Genomic DNA, 22,293 nt, shown 5'->3' on the forward strand with positions numbered 1-22,293 from the left:
AACAACAAAATCCACATTTAAACTGGCCTGAATCAAGAGTTGAATCCAGGTCTCCTCCCACCAGTTGACAGTAATGAGGCTGAACCCATTGATTCCACTCATGATCTAAAGGAATAGTACAACCTCAAACAAGAATCCAGCAAACATAAAGCACTTTCCTTGCCAACCTCACAGACTAAATGATTGCACCATAAAACTTCTCCCTGGAGCCCTCCTTCCCACAAGTCGACTCTACAACCCGTCAAGACCAGAAAGAGAATCAGTGGAAGAAAATAATAACAAATCCTTAACACCCAAGATGCCAGCGCAGAAGCCTCCAGCTACCCAAGGCCTCCCGCTCTATGTTGGTCCTTGTGTTTTTTTTTTTTTTTGTGTGTGTGTTATCACCGCATCATCACTTGGTTGAACTGGGGTTAAACCCCGAAGCTTGTGGATTGTACCGACTGCCTAAACTGGACTTCATTCTGCCCGCACATGCAGGTGGACATGCAGAAAGAGATATTGTATTTGTGCCGGCCTCTGCACCAGACTACAGGCTAATCCACACAGGCCAGCTTTGCCCAATCTCCTCCTAGCCTACATTAGATCGATCGTCAACAACCTGGATGATATCTGGGTGAGGACCACCTCACGTAAGATTAACAGCTGAGTAGCGATCTTCACGAAGACTTGGCTGTACAACTACTGTATGTCCCCGATGCCACTGTGGAGCTGGTAGGCTGCTCTTTGTTTAGAGCCGACTGGACTGAAGCCGCAGAAAGGAGCAAATTGGAGGTTTGCCAATGTACATAAACAACTCTTGTTGCACAGCTGCAAAAGCAATCGGGACCTTCTGCTCCCCCGATCTGGCAGTTAAGTGCGGACCATTTAAAAATAGTAATTATTATTACCACAGCATACATGCAGCATAAAGCTAATGCTGAACTAGCCTTGGAAGAACTAAACTGTTTTATCAGCAGCCAAATAAACATAAATCCAGAGGCAGCTGTGATCGTAGCTGGAGACTTTAATCATGGTGAACTAAAAGCTGTGCTCCACAAATTCCACAAGTTCATAAAGTTTCCAACGAGAGACAACAGTATATTAGACCAAGTTTACTGCAACATCCCAGGAGAATATAAGGCTGCAGCAGCTTCTCACATTGGATCTTCAGACCACATCTCTGTGGACCTGACCCCTGCCTACAAACCGCTGATCTGTAGAACGACCCATCATTAAAACCATTGAGGTTTGACCGATGAGGCCTGGTCAGCTTTACAGGACTGATTTAAACCCACAGACTGGGAAGTGTTTAAAGAGGGTGCTGATCTAGAGGATGGCACATCATCTGTGTAGTCCTATATACACTTCTAAACTGATTCTGTCCTACCCACAAAGACAATCAGAATCTTTCCAAACCTGAAACCATGGATAGACGGCACAGTGCAGAAGGCCTGGGATGCGGCATTGAGATCAGGAGACATAATGGCCTACAGCAGGGCTAGAAGTGAGTTGAAAAAGGGCATTCAGAAGGCAAAGCAGAGGTACAAGCAGCACATAGAGAACCAGTTCAGGAACAATAACCCACATAACATGTGGAGAGGCATCAGGACTGTCACAGACTATAAACACAGCAACCAGCAGCTTAGTAATGACACAACTCTCCCCGACACCTTAAACAGCTTCTTTGTGCGATTTGACTCTCCAAGCAGCAGAACGTCTGATTGTCCTCCTCAGCCAGAGGTGCAGCATCAGCCCCTTGTCCTGCAGCTACACCAAGAGACCTCACCCTCGAAGAAGGTTGGCATCAATAAGACTGCTGGTTGACATGGAGTCAAGTGGGATGCTAAAATCATATGTTGACCAACTAGCAGGGGTTTTCTGGACATCTTTAACCTCTTCCTGCAGCTCTTCATGGTCCCTGCCTGCCTGAAATCCTCCATCATCCCCCTGCTCTCTTCATCCTCTTTACCCATGACTGCTCTGCTATTCACACTAGAAACATGGCTGTGAAGTTTGCGGATGACAACACTGTGGTGGGTATCACTTCTAGCAATGAAAATAGCTACTACAGAGAGAAGGTCCACAATCTGACACAGTGGTGCTCTATCCTTGTTCTGAATACCAGCAAGACCAAGGAGGTCATAGTGGAATACAGGAGGTCTTTGAAGACTGAACAGGCTCATCTCTGCATATACGTGGAGGTGGTGGGCAGTATAAAGATTCTCGGCATGCACATCTCCTTTGACTTGTCAAAGGAGATGGAATGGCTCTTGTTTGGAAATTTAAACGGACTGGCCTCTCCACTAAGCTGTTAAAAACTTTTGCAGAGCTACAATAGAAAGCATTAAGTGTCTCAGCGGGACAGTGTGGTATGGGAGCTGCATAGTACAGGAGAGGAGGGATTTAGAATGGTGATGAGGACAGCACAGGGGATTGTGGGATGCCATCAACAGAATATAGACAAAGTCTATGCTCCACTAGTCCAGCAAAGGGCTATTGTCCCCTGCTGGAAATCAATAAACCATCAACCCAGTTCATAGTCTTACATGTTACAAACACATTACTGGTTATACAGGTATCTGATCAGATGAGAATCATTTACACTCTCTCACTTGGAAAAAAAGATGGACCTCTTTGGCCCAGCAATGATTACAGATTATTAAACAGATGTCTACCCATGTTTGTCTTTCTTGATGGGCTGTACTGAAATGCAAATTCCCCCTTGGGTGAATGATTAAAGCAATTAAATCGCGATAAAGGAAACGTATCCATTTCCCCCAATGTCACCCGCTTTTGAGCCTGTTTGTTGTGTGACTGTTTTCACAAAACTTGATCTCCACAAAGTTTCCATCTTTCATCAGTCACTTGTCTGTACACACCAGGAAGATGAATGGGAAACTGCTATCGGAACACCTCTTGGTCCCTGTGAAGATCTAGTCAGGCCATTTGGTCTTACAAACACCACTGCTATCTTCCAAGCTGTAGTTAATGTTTTCTTTCTTTTGTTATCTTTATCTTGCAAATGAAACTAAGATGTTAGTGACAGACCTTTTTACCATAGAGTTGCCAGTGGAAGAGTGGCATCATTGGCTGAAGGGTGCTGAACATCACGTGCTGGTTTGGGCTGATAGTAATAATTTGTTCTACCTACAGTTTGCCAAACCTCTCAACAGTCTTTTTTTTTTTTTTTTTTTTTGGGGGGGGGGGGGGGGGTGTATTTGCTAAAATTCAGAACAGTAAAGTACATGTTCATTTATACATAAATGGGGATAATCTTGAAAGTTAATTATTTTTCTGCTGGATTCAAAACTACTAGTATCACAACAACTGCTGCTATTTTTTGTTATTTATTTTTTACTATTACGCAATGGCTTAAAAAAAGCGGAAAGAATAGAGCAGACCTCAAAGCGACATAAAAATTAGTATTGATCAGGTTTTTGTGGAGTGGTAGATTTAATCTTGATAAAACAATGCTTTATGCAAAAAAGTAATGAAAAAATCATTGAGGATCTGTTGAATAGGTGACACACTGTATCAGTTTATTTTTTTAGTTGAATTAATTTTACAGAAAAGTTTGGTTTGGAGTATTGGGTGCTCCTTTTGAGCAAAAGTATAGTCTTTGTCCTCAAAAACGTAGTAATTTCCTTCGTGTTTGTCAACTAAAACTACACATCCAAATTTCTTTAGAATCCATTGAGAAGTAGAACATGGGCAGATGTACTCACCATTCAATGTTGGTGCTTATCAGGATGAGTTGTTTAAAACTGCTTAACCAAGGATTGTCCATGGTTAGGGATGCCCACTCTAAGAGGATTTTGGAAATTATTTAACCCAATTGAAGATCTCTGACTAAGGGAGACAAAAATACAAATCCCTACAAACCATTTTGATAAACACTTCTGAGATGTTGAAGCTGTAGCTCCCTTAAGCTTGTCTCACAGTCTAGCAATTAAATAACTTTAAAAATAATAATAAATCATATATTTCAATTGAGTAATTAACATCTGCAACCTCTTAAAACATTACATTTATTAATTGAAAAGAAATAAACTGAGTTTCTCAACTTTTAAACTGATCTCACATCTAATACAAGACAATGTCTACTACTGTAAATTAGCGAAATTGCAGAACTGAAGGACATAATTGACTAAGAATTGAATAGAAGCTCTTTTTGATAGGAATTACAATTATTAGGGACCCCAAAATTGATCGTTTGTTTAAGTCTCAGATGCCAAAGGTAAGTTTACTTTGAGAGTCTTATGATCTAAGAGTTTTGGAAAAAAGAGTTTGGAAGATGGAGAAAGACTGGGAATAGGAGAAGTTTGCAGAGTGCTATGGTATCAACATTCACGTCAGCATCCTCCCGGGACAAGAGGGCAAAGTTCCATCTGGGTCTGACTTCTGTTCAGCAGATCAGCTGAACCCTCACAAATATGCAGCTTTTTTCTCAACCACCTAATTTGGTTTAAAGATGAAACAGGTCAATGCTGACTTGGTGGACCCCAGGTTACTCATCTTCAGACAGGATGGATGTCCTGAGGTCATTTGCTTTAGATTCAGAACTGGTTTATTAATTTAAAGAATGCACACTTAGGAAAAAGCTTCTGAAGGCTGAGACACCTATCTGAGATGACACAAATATACACAATGAGGTCTCGCAGAACTTATCACAACCACAGTCCACTGGGTGGTCAGTCCTGACTGGCTTGACTGGGTGCAGCTTCTTTGTTCAGCAAAAACTTTAAGAGTCTGTGTTTCCAAAATCCAACGGGACATCCCTTCTGGATGAATCACATCAGCCTTGATCAACAAATCAAAAGCAGATGTTTTGGCTATCTGGGAGTCATGTCACATTATCAAGTAAATCAGCAAAATGGACTCTGAAGTCACCCAGACAGCAAGAAGTCATCAGAGAGAACTCAGATGTGCGATTTTATCCAAAATGTTGAACTTTTTAACTATAACTGTTTGCTAATGGTTGCTTTACACATTAAATGTGTTTCCAAAAGAGATAATTATTTTCCAGTGACAAAAGCAGTGTCATACTCAGAATTTTGACTTGATGGTATGTCCCCACTGAACCTTACTGTGATAATGGATTATTTTAAATAAAAAGAAACCAAGTGTTTAAATTCATATTTTGTCCTATAAAACAGTCCAGCTTGCTTGAAATATAAGGAACACGTAAATTTTTTTAATAAGATAATAACCTAAGTTTTAATGGCAAATATGCTTTTTGCTTTTGCTGATGTAAGTGTAACTTGACACTATTTAAAAGATGCATCAGGTGTTTTAAAATCATCAAGAAAGCAGACAGTCTTGGGACGTGAAAGAAAGTCCAAGAAGTTGTTAATGCATAGCGCATGGGGCTTTTACTCCAGCTTCTCAGAGTTTCCAGCAGACCTTACGTTTTATTTTTCTCCGTGCAGTGCTGTAAAGTATTTACTTACTATAAGAAACTGAGAGGTGTCGTAATTTCCCACTTGGCCCCAAACAGTGATGTCAGCATGACTTTCCCTGCTGATGGTGTCACTGGGTCCTTCCTGTCGGGGTGAGTAACACCCATCCCAGCCGGGCTCCTGTGCTCTGAGTGTGTTTTTAGCCCGCAGAGCAAGCTATAAATGTTAGAATGAGGTATCTGTGGCAGCCGGGGTAGCTAGTTACTAACTGATGTAGTATGTCAAGCACACTATAGGTTGAAGCTCTCCTTTCTGTTTGGAGAATATGAAGAGCTTTATATAGCCACCGTTATCCAGGAAGAAAGAATGCCAGGGATGCCAGTGACCATATTTGAACAGCGTCTGCTCACACCGCTCTTGTGCAAACCTGCTCGTCTAGGTCCACTCTAAGCTTGTGTGAGTGTGCACACAGCCGCACACTCAGCGCTGTAGTTCCAGCGGATCACCACTATCAGGCAATGTAACTCCTCATCTGGCCGTGACGGTCGACCTGCTCTGACTCACTGAAGGAAAACTTCACCCTCTCCTTCCAGCACTTTCTGGTTTGCTCTTCTTGACTCTCCGCTCAACTGACTGACAACATCCCGTTCCAGACCTGCCGAGGAATCTTCTCTGCTTCACTTTATCTCTTTCCATCCTGATCTGTAACTGGTCTGCAGTTGCAGACAGAGGTTGGACTTAAAGCGATCTTCACTTTTTTTTTTTCTATTCCCCCCCTACTGGTGTTGCGTGCGTCCATGAGTGTGGTTGAGTTTCCGTGAGTCAGTATGCCATGTCGTCCCCTGGCTCGTCGTTTGTACAGATAAAGCATGAGGATTTGCTTTTCTATGAGAATTGTGGAGGAGGCAGCTTTGGGAGCGTCTACAGGGCCCACTGGATATCCCAGGAGAAGGAGGTGGCTGTGAAGAAGCTTCTCAAGATCGACAAAGAGGTAAAGAGGAGCGACTGTGCATACACAACGCGTGATCATTCATTTCTCAGCTAGAAGCGCACTAAAATGAGCTTTACATCTATCGTAGAAATTAGTTAAGGCCTTGTGGAATCCACAAATAACCATTTCCACTTAGTTTCCTAGACTCTTTCTCTCCTTTCCTCTTCTCCCTCCCCTCCCTGCCTGGTAATGAACATGTTTATGTTACACATACCTCCCCTTGACCACCTTCTACTATCCAGTTTTATTTATGCTTTTCTATCCTGTTATCCTCCTATTGTATGATTTGAGGCTCACTTCACTACAGTTCAGCAGCCTCCCATCAGTTAAACCCAGATGCTGATTTAAAAATGGTTTACTGTTTATGCCAGTAGCACAGAGCTGGTAGTTAAAGAGTAGATAAGTGACTCTTGAACCTGTTTCCTAGAAAGTCTTGGACATAAAAAAAAATACAGAGTTTATGAATTTTATAGTTAAGGTGAACATTTCCACTAAAGACTAATTATTGGTTATGTCATGAACATGATTAACCTATGAACTAGAGCATTGTGGTGTCACAAATGTGTCTGTAAAGACATGCAAAGTGATATTTGATACTTCCAGATATACAAGGTTTCACGTCTCAGTTCATTTCTTTTATAAAAGTATTCTATTGGGATTTTAGAGACCAACAGAGGTTGGTGTATGATAGAGAAGTGGAAGAATTTCTCATGAAAATAATGGTGGTATGCATTAGGAATCAGCCTCTTTTAAAACCCCATAAATAAATTCCTGTGCAACCAACCAAGTCATTAAACAGAATCCACATGTGTGTAATTTATCTCAGTATAAATCCAGCTGTTCTGTGAAGGCCTCAGAGGTTTGTTAGACCATATCGGTGAACAAACATCATCATGAAAATCAAGGAAAACAGCAGACAAGTCAAGGATGTAGTTGTGGAGAAGTTTAAAACAGGATTAGGTCAATATCCCAAGCTTTGAACATCTCCCAAAAACACGGTTCCATCCATCATCTGAAAATGAAAGAGACAAAGCTGCAAACCTACCATACCATGACTGTTCAGTATAAGTCACTGGATGGGCTTGCTGCGCTTTTATCAGAGAAGCCGCAGAAAGGTCCGTAGTAGCTCTGGAAGAGTCTGTCAACACGGCAAATGCAATAAGTTGTGCACTCTTTGTGTCAAGAGAAAACTCATCCCGCTCATTATCTTGAACACACCAAGTAAGGGTGGCAGCGTCATGCTGTGGGAATGCTTTTCTTCAGCTGATGGGGAAATGGATTGAGGAAATCCTGGAAGAAAATCTGCTGTTGGCTGCAAAAGACTTGAAACTAGGGTGGTTTACTGTCAAGAAGAACTGCAATCCTAAACAAACAAAGAAATAAAGCTACAATGGAATGATTTACATCAAAACGTGTTAGAATGGCCTAGTCAAAGTCCAGGCCTAAATCCAATTGGTATGTTCTGGCAAGATCAGGAAATACATTTTCACAGGAGCTCTCCATTAGGTCTTACTGAGTTAGAGCTAATATCCAGGGAAGAATTGTCATAAATTTCTGTCTCTAGACCAGGGCCACCATCCTTTTTGAAACTGAGAGCTATTTCATTGATATTGTGTTTATAAATGGCTACCAGTACTGACCTTTGAACTAGGAGAGTCCATGTTCAATTTAACTTTAAGGTAAAATAAACACATTTTTATTGTTCGTTCCACATTGTCATTTTTTAAATCTATAGAAATGCAAGAGTGATCAAAAAAACACTTTAAAGGAATATAATAAAATAAAACTTCTGGTGGGTGGAACAGGTTCATGAGTGCCACATGTGGTCCTTGTGGGCAACCTGGTGCTGACACGTGCTCTAGATGTTCAAAGCTGGGAGAGACATACCACAAAAGACTCACAACTGGAACGGCAGTAAACTGTGGTCAAGGGGGAATAAGCACTATGCCAAACTTTCTAAATGTCTTTTAAAAATATATATATATATCTTGTATTACTATCCTTCTAAATTACCATAATGCACTGCTTTGTGTTGTGCCGGCACCCAAAACCCTGTGCTGTGTAGCCTATTGGTTGTTATTGTGCCACTAGATAGAAATTATAGTCTGAGGCGTACGTCAACTCTGATGTATGGCATGTTTGTCACTGTGGCGTAGAAGCTCTTCGGACTCTCAGAATGAAAATCAGTTAGGCCTCAACTAAGTCCTCCTGCAGGCACATTTACAAATGACTAACATTTAGAATATCTAGCTTTTTTTTTCTTTTTTCTTTTTTTTTTTTTTTTACTTAAAGGCTGTTTTTATGTCAGTGCCAGATACCGGAAAACTTAGGGAGTTTCCCAATGAATGTGTTTATGTTTCTCAGTCTGTCTTTGCCTTGTCTCCTTGTCCAGGCTGAGATTCTCAGTGTACTGAGTCATAAGAACATCATTCAGTTTTATGGAGCCGTGCTGGAACCTCCCAACTATGGCATTGTCACAGGTCAGACCCCACATTGTGTGTCTTTGTTAGACTTAAGCTACCATTTACCCTTGCAGTAATTTCCTTTTTTAAACACGGGTATAAAAGTAACATGAGGTTATTTGGGAGGGTGAAGGGACACATTCATACCATGCAGAAACGTAAAAGCCTGTGTTTGTGTATTAGTTTTCAGCATGTGTATTTGATCTGAGATGGACATAGTTACACACACATTAACACATGCTCTGATAGCTGAGCTGTATTTATAAATGTGCTTTGAATGATTAGAGCAATCGCAACGCTTGGTCTTGCTCCACTTTCCTGGCACCAGGTTTGTAGAACAGTCCAGAATGTTTGGATGCTATCCTGGACCTTGCTGTACATTTAAGATTAAATTTAAACCCAAAACCAGCAATAATGTTGGCTGCTCTATTCAGAAAGGTACAGCTGCAGTTATCACTCAGATGTCATTTGTTCTCAGACATTTGCAGGCGTGAACGTACATTTGCCCTGAATTTTTCCACTTATTGCTTCTCGGTACTTGTGTATTACTTTACAGAATATGCGAGCGGGGGGTCTCTGTATGAGTACATTTCCAGTGAGCAGAGTGAGGAAATGGACATGGAGCAAATCATGACATGGGCCATACAAATAGCCAAAGGTAACATTTTAAAGATTGTTTTAATTATTTAGAGAGGCATGGCGAAATTGGTTGTTGACTGGGATAATTTATAGTTTGATCGGTCCAAAACTCAAACATCCTATGATTTCTTCCTGTCAGTAAACCCACCATTCCTTGGTGTTACCAAGTTGTACTAACAGCTGTTTTCAATGTGGATGTTTTTATTAGGCAAATGAGACCGTATCAGAGAGCTGTTTTAAAATGAATTATGGGATGCAAAAAGGAATTTAAAAGGGAACTTTATAATCCATGTGTTGGAACTGTAGAAATGTTGAGACATTTCTGCAGTTCCTTGGGGCTGCAAGAGAGACCAGGCCTCAGCAGATAATAGGAAGGTCAAGTGGAGTTAGCAGAGTTGCTCTGTTTAACCCGTTTGAAATTTCAAACTGTCCGTTATAGATCATGATGGATTTTAAACAAGATGAGGATCTATATGCTCTAGGAGAAATCAACACAAACACTGCTGTCTTAGTAATGCTAACCGCACTAATCGCTACAATGATACAAGCCTTAAAGCTATAATTTTTACTGCATTTTAACCGATGTAGACTAGTAACTAGTCACATAAAAACATATATTGAATACTTTTCTCATTTGTTCCCATGAAGTTGAATTAGAACAAGCCAAATTCAGTACCAGCAGGTCAAAGCACAGATTTTAATTGGTGCATCTCTAATTGTTTACAATTTTCAGGGCAAGTTAAAATACATTACTGCTAATCTGGTTGTTAATGTATGACAGACCCAGCACACACAAATTTTACTAAAATGAACAATTTGATTGATTGATCGTAAACGGCCTGTATGCCACTCCAGTGTTTTCTTCTTCAAATTTGTCATGGTACAATCATAATGTTTTTACGCTGTCCAGGGGTCAGCTTTATAAATATACAAAATGTATTCTTTATGAAGCATTAAGGAAGGTCAATTTGATTTAGGAGAACATCTCATAAAAACTTTAGCAAGGCACTATGTAAAGCTTTTCTGAAAAAGCCTGTCTTATTATATGGATATGGAGTTTGTTGAATATTTTGGTGGTAGTTCATGGTGAAAATCAAAAATGTACATCCTATGTGTTGTAAATTTAAATTGGCTTAAAGATAAATTAGATTAACATAAATTATCTTTTTTTAAGTTATAGATGTTGTAGAAGAAAATGCTTCAGTAGCTGTTTACCTCTTATTAATAAATCTGGATAATCGCAACTCTTGCCATCCTATGATAGTGGAGGACTTTAAATTAACCAGCTGCTTTTGTTCTGTAAATTGCTTGCCTGCCAAGGCTGAAAGATGGAACTGTGACCAACAATGCAAAGACATAGTCTAACCCTATATGACAAAACTAAATCCGGAAAAATCGACAGTCACATAGTTCTTAGTTTCAGCTTTAAGTGGTACTCCCATACTAGTGGCGCATCCAGAAGGTTTCTGGTCTGTTTACTTTTTGCACATTTTTTATTACAGACCTATTCCTGAACCAAGTTGAATATAGTTTTCTTAAAAAAAAAAAAAAAAAATAGACAGCATTGTTCATAATGACAAAGTGAAAAGATGTTTGTACATTTGTTAAAAAGTAAAAAAAAATCCTTATGCATAACATGTACCTGCATTTAGACCCACTGCTTCAGAGTCAGTTCAAACACAATTGGCGAATTTAAGTCTTCTTGGTTATGTCTCTACAACCTTGGCACGCCTCTTCCTTGGTATTTGCTACAATTATTATTTTTTCCCCCCCAGATCCCGCTATGCTCAGTATGTATGGATTGGCAGTATTGCTAGACATGTTTCAATCTTTTCAGAAATGGTTAAATGGACTTAAATCCAGGCTCTAGCTGGACCAACTAAATATGTTATCAGACTGACTCTTTAGACCTTCCTTTGTTATTTTGGTTGTCTGGTTCAGTCATTGCTCAGTTCCAAGATGAAGCGTCATCCCGGCCTGAGCTCAGAGGACTGCAGCAGATTTTCTCGATTTTCTCTATATTTTGCTGCTGTCATTCCATCCTCTTCGTCATCTAGCCCCAGCCATAAAAAAGCATCTCCGCAGTATGATGCTGCCACCACTATGCTTCATAGCAGGAATGAGGAGGAGCCCTCTGGTGCCTACATTACAGCCACAGCTCCCTTGGGGCGGCCAACAGAAGCAGGGCTGCCATAAAACCAGCACCACCAGGCCCTCTGACCAGCAGGCAAAGTGGGTGTCCTGTCCAAAGACACAATGACAGGGGTTTGAACCAGCAACCCACCAGTTCCGGGAGACACTTCTAGCTCATGTGCCATTGTTGCTAACAACATGGCGAGCAACATATTTATTGGGGTCTAAATAAATGTCCCTCTCTGGCAAAAGAGTAGGCAATATAAGTAGGGTTGCAACAAACATAATTTAGCTAATTTATCAATCTTGACTATTTGTTCAGGTTGAAGAATTGATAATAGGATACCAAGAGATGCTTCATGGGGGATTTTATGTTTTGTTTTTTGCAGAGGTTGACCCAGGTGGCGCTAAACCTGCCACCTACGGAGCACTGGATAGATCATATTTACAGAAAAAGAAGGGTTTTTGTTATTTTAAATGCAAAATGTATATATTTTTTGTCCTGATTACTGTTCTGAGTGGGTTGTTCTTTCAGTAGATAGCATGGTTTAGAGTCTACTAACTAATTTTTAAATTTGAAATAATTGGAGGTTACAATCATTTAAATAAATGATTAATCCCAACTAATCTGATGGTTTCAGCCTTAATATGCACTGTCAGCCACGAGACCTTACAGTGCAGAGAGAAATCCCTTCCATTCCAAACCATCTTCAATCAGTTATATTCACCACAGATGGACTTAATTCTGAGTTTCATGACAAAATAATCATGACCCTTTTTTGATGTTTGAAAATGTTTAAAACTACAAAAATATCTGCAAACATTTTTTTTTTTTTTTTTTTACTTTGGGCTGTTTTGAGTATAAAGAAGAAAGAAAACGAAACTCAGATTTGATTTAAAATAAGTCTTCAACATAATAATAATAAAAAAGTGGCGCAAGTATTTTTGTGGAGTAACATTATCCAAGTGTAGAAATAAGGATCCTACAATGAAACTCAATTTAATGTAGGACTACGTAATTTCATTAAAACCAATCAGAAATTCTCAAACATGTTGTTCATGGGACTTACTTCCTAATTTCCTTCCAGGGATGCATTACCTCCACGCAGAAGCTCCAGTCAAAGTGATACACAGAGACCTCAAGTCACGAAATGGTAACATGATCTATTATTCAGATTCAGTAAAATATTTGTCCATGTATAAGCCTTGGTCATGCATTGCATTTGCCTTTGAGCGACAGCAGTAAACTACATGCTGTAATGTTCTGACTGGTTTCTGTTCTGATTGCAGTGGTGATGACTGCAGACAAAGTGCTAAAGGTATGCAACTGTGATCTTATTGTTTATTTAAAAGCAGCTACCTCAAATTCATAACAAGATATTTTAATCTTCTCATGTTGGGGTTCCAGATATGTGACTTTGGAGCATCTAAGTTTCTATCTCACACCACCCATATGACTGTGGTGGGCACTTTTCCCTGGATGGCTCCTGAAGTTATTCAGAGTCTACCTGTCTCTGAGACCTGTGATACCTACTCATACGGTGTGGTAAGTTATTAAAAATGCAAACTACAGGTGCATCTCAATTTAAGAGAAAGTCAAGTAATTTATTTCAGAAATGAAGTTCTAAGTTTTAAGTATCTCTGATATAGTTTGATTAAACACTGTGTTTTTTATTTTAGGTGTTTGTGTTTACATTATAATATTTGCCTCCTGACAAGTATATCCATGCACTGTACAGTACAATAATAAATAACAATATTACTGAAAAGTTCATTCACATCAGTATTCCCTAAGTGAAACAGAAGTGTGGCCTTAATGAAAAGTATGCTACCTGCTTAAAGGTTATTATTTTGAAAAGACACTTTTATCTCACCAACATGCCTTATTGGAATGCATATTCTAATCTATTGAAACCTAAAATATATGCACTTCCATACGACACTTGGTTCAGACTCTTTTTGCATGAATGACTAAATCAATGTGGTGTGGCATGAAGGCAATCAGCCTACGGCACTGCTGAGCTCCTTAGGAAGCCCAGTTTGCTTTAATGACAAACTTTAGCTCATTTGCATGGTTTAGATGAGTGTCTCACATTTTTTCAGCCAATGCTCCACAGATTCTCTTTGGGGTTCATGTCAGGCCAGTCAACTGGCCAGTCAACTGGCCAGCCAAGTACAGTGATACCATGGTCATTAAACCATGTACTGATATGTTTGGCAGTGTGGGCAGCTGAAACGTCCTGCAGCAAAACCAAATCCGCATCTCCATAAAACCTGTCAGCAGAAGGAAGCATAAAGTGCTCTTCTTGTTGGAGGGCTGCTCTGACTTAACCTGACTCTAGTCATATGGATTTCGCTCCGCCTAGCTCCACTTACATCCATCTGGGACTTCTCCCATAGAAAGTGATTTCTCCAACCAATTTTATTGTCTAGCCAATCAGGACGCAGGGCTGGAGTTTCATAGATGTGACGTAGTGGAGAAGCGACCGTGATACTGTTTTGATTTAGACAGCAATGGCGGCTCGCATCGAGGAAGCAAGCGTTAACATTGATGCTGCTATTTCTTCCGTGTTGTCCAATCTATCTAATATTGTTTCATTAAAAGAACATCAGAGAACGGCTATGAAGGCTTTTGTTGGTGGAAACAATGTTTTCACCCTTCTCCTGACCGGATTTGGCAAGTTTTGTTTTCCGGGGCGCGAACCATGTTAGGAGGCCTTTAGTCCTCGACGTGGTCGGCCCGGGATCGACTCCGACCCGCGGTGCTTTACCGCCTGTCTTCCCCCCTCTTCCTGTCAGCTCACTGTCAATAAAACGTGTGCCACTAGAGCCGCAAACACATAAAAAAAAAAAAAAGTTTTGTTTTTTCCTGAGTCGCTCTCACAGCGTCACGGGTTAGCTTCGGTGTGAGTGGTTGAAATAGCACGTCGATAAAGATGACAGACAAGTGGCTTATCCAATCATATGCAAGGATTTTTGATATGTCCCAGCCTTCAGTAAAGGCAATTCCTATGGATCAGTCCCAGATGTATGTGAGTGGAGCTAGGCGGAGCGACATCCATATGGCTAGAGTCAGGTTAGCTCTGACTATGCACTAGATAAAACACAGTGAACCACCACCAGAAGATAGCAAGGCACCACAAATAATTACTGACTGTGGAAACTTCCCTCTGGACCTGAAGCAGATTGGCTTATGTGACTCTTCACTCTTCATCCAGACTCTAGGACCTTGATTTCTCAAATAAAAACATGTATTTTACATCAGTGAGCAACAGTCCAATCATTTTCCTCCTTAACCTATTCTTACATTATCTCTGGTTCAGAAGTGGTTTAACAAAAAGAATGCAACAGTTGTAGGCCATGTCTGGCATAAGTCTCTGCCCCACCTTTCCTTGTGAACTCTTAAACGGGCGTTGCTTCACAATCCTCTCAAGACCGGGGTTATTCCTATAACTTGTGCATCTTTTTCTACCACGTTTCGTCCTTCCACTCAACTTTCCATGAGTATGAACTCTGTGAACAGCCAACGTCTTTAGCGATGACCTTATGTGGCCTACTCTCCCTGTAGAGGGTGTCAATGACCAGCTGCTGCACTGCCAAGTCAGCAGTTTCTCCTAGGTCGTAACATATCATATAATTTCTGTGCTTAAACTCATATTTTATCCATATATTTTATATTTAGCATTTAAGTACATAATTTGGTGTGTGTTTATTCAAATAAAGTGCGTAAACTCCTGGCTGATATACCCATGTCAGTGCCGATCTGGATACAGAACCGATGTTTCTCTTTGTAATAATCCTAATGCTTTGTGGCCAGGTGCTGTGGGAGATGCTGACTCGGGAGGTTCCTTTCAAAGGTTTCGAGGGGCTGCAGGTTGCGTGGCTGGTGGTGGAGAAGCAAGAGGTATTCTGCACACTCGAACACCTCGGTGAACCCGCCGCTAGCATGCTGACCCATCAGAGTTCAAGACGGCCAAAGGCACAATGCGTTGCTTGCCTGGTTTCCACTGCTCGCTCGCTCGCTCGGCCGGGTATTTTTAGGCGTGATGTCAGTTCTGTGTTCATGTAAGGCCTGGATACACAGCAGTGGAGCTTGGCCAGACTCTCGGCTAGGGCCTTTACAAGCAAGAGAGGGAGAGAGGGGAAAAATGTGGTGATGGGAGGGTTGATTTTAGAGGTTTACAAGTGGTCGGGGACGGTTGTTACACGAGGCCCGTGTTTCGGTTAATGACCTCAGCAGCAGTCACACGTTTACGCGCACACGGACACCAGTGGTCAACAAACAACCCGGAGAACATGATTCCAGCATAGCTACTGGCTAAACTCCAGATCCTCTCCCTAAATAACTCAGGCTGTCTCTCTCTTCCTCTTTCCCAGTCTGCCTGATTTCCCTTTCCATTGCTGCACATCTCTTCTCGACCCTTCAACTCGCCCTCTCTCCACTCAGAGTTGCAGATATTTTAAGATTAATCCCCCAATGAAAAAAAAAAAGTTTCCATTTACTTCACTGGGTTATGATGCTGCGCTGGCTTATAGGGACCGATGATTATGCCACTGGGTTTTTAAATGGGGAAAGAGTTAACGGCATTGCGCCTTTGCTGCTGCCTATTAGAAAGGAGTGGAATGACGCATGCAGTAAACACATTCTCTGCAAAGGTTTGACTGGCTGACATTTTGTCAGTTTCAAGTGAATTGAGATCAGCTGCTCAGTCAGTTGAAAATCTATAAAGGAGAAGGTTTTAGGGTATTGTACTTAATTGGTTGGACACAAAAAAGCAGCTTCTGTTGCATTTGTCTGGGATCATTCTATTGTGTTCAATATCAAATGTCTGTGTGATCTAGAAACTGTAAGAGTAAGTAAAACCTCTTGACAAAAAAAAAAAAAAACCCTCAGTGTTATATTCAGTTATGAAGCAACCAGAGAGTCACGGTCAACAAGACTTTGTCTCAAACAAGCATTTATGCCCCGTCACTTAACCATCACTTAGCCATCACAGACTATAACGTGTTTTATGTGGAAGGCCTTCAAATATTTTTGTGAGGGAAAAAAAATCTGAAACGCGCGGCATACAGTTGGATTTTCACCGCTTTACTTCGGTACCCCTATATAAAAATTCACTGATACCAATTGCCTTTAGTGGCCCCCAGCTTTAAATACAAACTCGACTGCAGTGAAAAGTGGATCAAACAGTTAACTTCTGTACCCATTGACATAATACAGACGAGTGCAACATTTGTCAGACTTTTATTCAAAAGAGAAAAAGGTAAATTAGTTTTTGTTCCATTCCACAGTTAAGCCCTTTTTTTTTCTTGGTCTATTGAATAAAAACATGAAATGTAGTTTGTGGTTGTAATTAGACAAAATGTGAAAAGATGAAGGTGCACTGAATACGTTTACCAGGCATTGAATTGGCTGGAATACTGAACATTCCCCTCTTTGAGGAATTTAGCTGGAAATGTATCATTGCCTGAAGAAGTAAAAAATGATGACATTCTGGCCATATACTTACAAGATGTGCACAAACTGTTGAAAACAGATGAAAAGGCAGTAAATCTGAAATACTTGACTTAAACTGCATGGACAGTATTCTAAGAAATCATAAACGATGTTCTGCCTTTCGGCATTTTTCCAACGAGCGCTGATTTAAACTGAGATTTTGATTGGATTAACAAAAAGGGCAGCTGTTATGTCGTCCACTGTAAATCAAATCTTATTAAATCACTCCTTCTAACGATCCTGACGATGTGGTTCAAAACCCATCTTGTCATTTAATTGTAATCGTGGGTGCTGACAAATGAAAGCAAGCTAATGTGCTAAGTTAAGAGGGCAGGTCTGGCAAACATACCTGTGGCACATTAGTGCGCCTGGATTGTCACCACAACGTTATTATCCACCAAAATAGGAGGAAGTGCTGCCTCACAGGACCGTTTACTCCTCTGTTCATTTTGACAGCCGCTATTGCTTATCTAGTAATAGTTTCTTTCTATCTGTGTGTGTGTGTGTGTGTGTGTGTGTGTGTGTGTGTGTGTTTGGGCGTCTAGAGGCTAACCATCCCCACCAGCTGCCCTGCAAGTTTTGCAGAGTTGATGCGCAAATGTTGGCAAGCAGATCCAAAGGTGAGACAAGCCGCTAATGGATAAGAGTGTGAAGTATTTTGTTTTCCTCAGTGGGAAAAGTATGTTTTCATGTTTCTATTTTGACGACTTTATCGGCAGGAACGACCGCAATTCAAGCATGTGCTGCTAACCTTGGAGACCATGGCCAACGACAGCAGGCTGCCAGACCAGTGCAACTCTTTCCTACATAACAAGGACCAGTGGAGGTACACACGCTGACGCAAAACAATAATAAGCAAAAGCGTCAAACTGCTGTTGAACCGTCAGAGATTTACTGCGTGCGCTCGTATATTCAGCAACGTTGCACACATGAAAATGCTCTATGTGAATCTGAAACTCAGGAGAGAAGCTGCATGTGTGACCCTGCACTCGGCTTCGGTCTATATTAAGCTCTCTGGAAAGTGTCCATGGAAGAGATTCCTCTACTCCTCCACAGGGCCGGGGGGGTGGGACACAGAGAAGCTGGGGGAGGAGGAGGAGGAGGAAGGACGGGGGTGGATGCGGGCTTTAGAGGAAATATCAAATGTGAGTCGAAGAGGAGAAGTTCGGGGAGGAACAGAAATGTAATGCGCGAGTGTGAATTCTGAAATGCAGAGCAAGGCGCAGAAACTGCGAGGACAGAAGAGAACCAAGCGTGGACTGATGTAGGGAGGGAGGGAGGGAGTCGTGGGCAATGTACCAGATGAGCGATGGTGTGAGATTCTGTGCATATTTAGCACGAGCACAGCGAAGGCAATCAATTCTGAGTGAAGGTTTGGGGTAAGGGTGGAAAAACCTGGACACAGAGGGAGGAGGCAAAGCGCAGGAGGTGAAGGGGTGGGATGAATGAGCAGAGAGAAGTGCCGCGCTGAAGGAACACAGGCGGTATGGCTGTGCATCCAGGCTCGGTCTAAATTTAGCTGCTGGGAGAGGTGATTGTTTGTGAGAGCGTGCTCAAAAAGGACAGTCAGGCACCAGCTCCCACAGTGACCTTTTGTGGAAGCAGACAGTACTGCAGCAGGAATATGTTCCACTGATGGAATCAGTCGAGCCACAACGTGATCTTCAGTCGGCTAATATGGGGCAAATGCAATCTCTCTTTGTAATGCGTTCTCTTTGATCTAAGCTAACAAATGCAGCGCAGTGAAAGTGTATTTACGGGTTTCTTGTTTTGCTGTTTTTTCATAGTTTCCCGTTTCAGATCATGAAACAAACTTTCATTTCACTGACATATTACCTTTGAAAATACAAAGTGCAACCAGGGTGGGTTTATGTGGAAAAACGTAATTCCCCCCTAAACCAAATGATAGGTTTGCCATAGTTTGTGGCAACAGCTATCATCAAGCTTCTGATGGTTGGACATTTTTCTGGATTTTGTGGTAGAGCAGATTTCATGGTTCCATTACTTTTGGCAAGCTGTCTTGGTCCTCAAGCAGCAGCAGTCATAGATGCGCTCTTGCAGTAGTTATTTTCCATTTTTTCTCAGTGTACGGGTAGATGTCAATCACTTTCTTTCATATTTTGTTCTCAAATGTCTTTATATCAGAGCATGACGTGTTTCCTGCGATTTGAAGTGTTTTTCTTTGCTTCCGGTTGTCAGACAAGGCTTTTGTAAAGGGATTAATTTATTCTGCAGGTCAGGTGGTTATCAGGGCTGGGTGTGGCCTGGTGTGATATTGAACCCTCTCTTTTTTTTTTTTACACATAGGTTAAAGGTTGATCTGGAGGGTTTTTCCCTCTTGATAAAGGAAATCCTCATTAGAAAAGTGTGTTTTGTATTTACTCAGATTGTCTTTGATATTAAAATTTGATTGGTGATGTTGATTCTACCACTCTGGCAGTAACCAAGCCTGGGTTTGACAATTGAAACTTAATTGAAATCTTTTGTGATTAACAAACAAAATTTTTAATTAGTTACTTTAACAAGATAGGTCCAGATTGAGTTCTCCCAATCAATGCAATCCTCATTTGAAAACTGCTTTTTTTTATTTTCTGGGTTTTCTTTGTTGGATATGAAACTTTGTGTGGAGAATTTGTTTGAAACACTGTTGAACAAATGTGACAACAATAAGCAAAAGCTGAAGTAATCTGTGAGGAGTTTTCACTTTTCAGAGCACAGTTTCTAGAATATTAGTGCATCCAAGAGCTGTGAGTTGCAGCTTTGTGAATAACTAAATTTGGGTTTGGAAAGAATGGGGGAAAAAAAAGTTGTGATGATGTTTATAGTTCAAATGAGAATAGTTTGGATCTTTTTAAGTCAGCTTATTAAAGAAATCTACTACAAAGACAAACTAGATTGTAGAATTTAAAAATTTTCTTCTTTAGCAAAGCTCATACACTGTATGTGTTTCAAAAGGCAAAGCCTAAATGTGTCTTCATTCAACAATATAAGGGAGGACGAGAAGTTGCAGTTGTTTTTTCTTAATGATCAAACCCTGTTCTCCTGCGTGTGTGATAATAATTGTTTATAATCTATGTCATTGGAACATACATTGCAATGAAATTCATCCTCTGCATTTAACCCATCACTTAGGGAGCAGTGGGGAGTATTCTGGTGCTAAGTCTCAAGCCCCCCGCCCTCTAACCGCTAGGCCACGACTCCCCTCTATAGGAAATTAGCACAGCAGCCGTTCCATTTAAGATGCTTTTGTTTATTCTGAGAGGCTTTTAGTGTGCAGGAGGTGCATCTGGTTAGTCACAACTAGTATTTTATCTCTATGCATCTTACATTCACCTCGGCAGATGTGAAATTGAATCCACCCTTGAGCGCCTCCGGAAGCTGGAGAGGGAGCTGTACTCTAAAGAGAAAGAGCTAGAGGAGAGGGAGAGGAGGCTCAGACTGTGGGAGGAGAGGCTGATGGAAAGGTCCAACAGGACTCCCAGTCCCACCTCTCTACTCATGGACCGCTCAAACATTTCACCAGTAAGTAAAAGCCATTTTACACGTACATTCTCCTGTTAAAACGATCCAGGTGGGAGAGCTTTTTCCTCACTGTAACCTTAATCTTTTCTCCTTCGATCAGTTCTTCACACCCATGTCCATTGGTTCCTCTGGCTCCTTCTTCCGCTCACACTCCCAGGACTCCAACAGCACCAGCCTCAGCAGCGCGGGGGTCAGCAGCGCTGGTGTCAGCTGTCTCCTCCGCACACTCAGCAATGGGGACACAGAACGAGGGAGCAGTGCTGTGCTGGAGAGGGGGGTGGGTTCTCTCGACAGCGGCAGGCTGCACGTCATGCTTCGAGGGTTGCAGGGGAGGTTCGATGAGGAGGGGAAAGAGGAAGGAACTATTGAGGAGAAAGATTGGGGACATAAGGAACAAAATGATAGTGGGAGTTTGGAGGGAGGAAGGGTACAGGTAACACTCAGGAGCTTCCCAGGAGGCATCGTCGAGAGGAAGGAGAGGACCTGGGAAGAGGGGGACAGAGAGAGAGGAGGCATGCAGAGAAGCAGAGTGACCACCATAGTCCGAGGATATTCAGGAGGATTCGGGGAGGCAGAGGGGGAGAGTGAGAAGGAGGGAGGGTGGGAGATTGAAAAATTAGGGGACAAGTTGGAGGAGAAAGAGGCGGAGGAAGGGCTTGAGGGAAGTAGGCTGCCATCCATGTTTAAGGGTCTCCGAGGAAGTTTTGGAAGCCTGGGGGACATGCTGTCCTTGGACATGGATGAGATGGGGGAGGTGGACAGACTCGGTGACCTGGACATGAACATGAACATGGGCGACCTGGGAGTGATGAAGGTGATGGGTCAGGGTGTCAGGAGTGAAGTGGGCGTTAGGGGTCGCAGAAGTGACGTGGGAGTTGTAGTCCAGGGTGTCCGGGGCGACCTCAGCGAGGCCATCAGCCAGAAGATAAGAGGCGAAGTGGGCGTCGTCGGCCGCTCTGGGATGCAGGTGAGCATGCGGGCATCTTCCAATCAGAACTCTGTGAAGAGCTGCAGCGTGCGACACGGAACAAAGATCAACATGGCGACGACCGCCATGGACATGATGGAGCTCGACTGGTCTGACAGTGACTAGGAAACGCACGGGCAGACGCGTTCACAGCAAGCAGATATGGAAAAATGATGTAACGTGTTCCCCCAGAAAGCATTTGAGTTACAGATTGTGTCACAGGCTTCAGGTGAGGCAGACACGAATCATTTTAAATTAAGTTTAATAATCCACCCATGTGTTTCGAGAGATAGCAAAGTCATACAAGCCCTTTTCAGACATAATTGTTTTAACAGCTTAAACAACCATGGTGGTCAGTTATCTAAACAAAGGTCACTTTTACATCTGTCGCATATGTCCTTTACATGAATATCCATTCGTTACAGAGATGAAATCAACCGTTAGTCTGAAACATATTCACACATATGCATTTTGCAACCTAAAGTCAGTGTGACACCAAAATGTAACAGCGCGGGAGGTGAGGGAGTGGGATGACTGAGCGGAATGAATGAAGGTCGTGGGTAAGAAAGGAGCTTCGGACTGCTGGACCGATTTAGGATTGCTCCGACATCATTACATGACGGAAATGTACATGGATGATGCAAGTCAAATCTGGACCTACAGCCTTCCGCAAATGAACTACAAAGTGCATGATCTCTTCT

The 22,293-nt window shown here is 41.8% G+C and overlaps 1 protein-coding gene across 1 annotated transcript; it reads left to right on the top strand.

Annotated features, from left to right (window-relative positions):
• The first annotated feature begins 5,632 nt into the window (after nucleotides 1-5,632).
• On the top strand, nucleotides 5,633-21,908 carry LOC105934231 (probable serine/threonine-protein kinase roco7). Its single transcript, XM_012874130.3, has 11 exons — nucleotides 5,633-6,372; nucleotides 8,765-8,852; nucleotides 9,391-9,492; nucleotides 12,695-12,760; nucleotides 12,897-12,925; nucleotides 13,015-13,152; nucleotides 15,424-15,510; nucleotides 17,649-17,723; nucleotides 17,823-17,929; nucleotides 20,445-20,625; nucleotides 20,726-21,908. The coding sequence occupies exons 1-11, from the start codon at nucleotides 6,214-6,216 to the stop codon at nucleotides 21,716-21,718; spliced, it is 2,025 nt and encodes a 674-aa protein (XP_012729584.2). The 5' UTR covers nucleotides 5,633-6,213; the 3' UTR covers nucleotides 21,719-21,908.
• Nucleotides 21,909-22,293: the final 385 nt, after the last annotated feature.

This window comes from Fundulus heteroclitus, unplaced genomic scaffold, assembly GCF_011125445.2.
Source record: "Fundulus heteroclitus isolate FHET01 unplaced genomic scaffold, MU-UCD_Fhet_4.1 scaffold_141, whole genome shotgun sequence".
Classification (NCBI taxonomy): Eukaryota; Metazoa; Chordata; class Actinopteri; order Cyprinodontiformes; family Fundulidae; genus Fundulus; species Fundulus heteroclitus.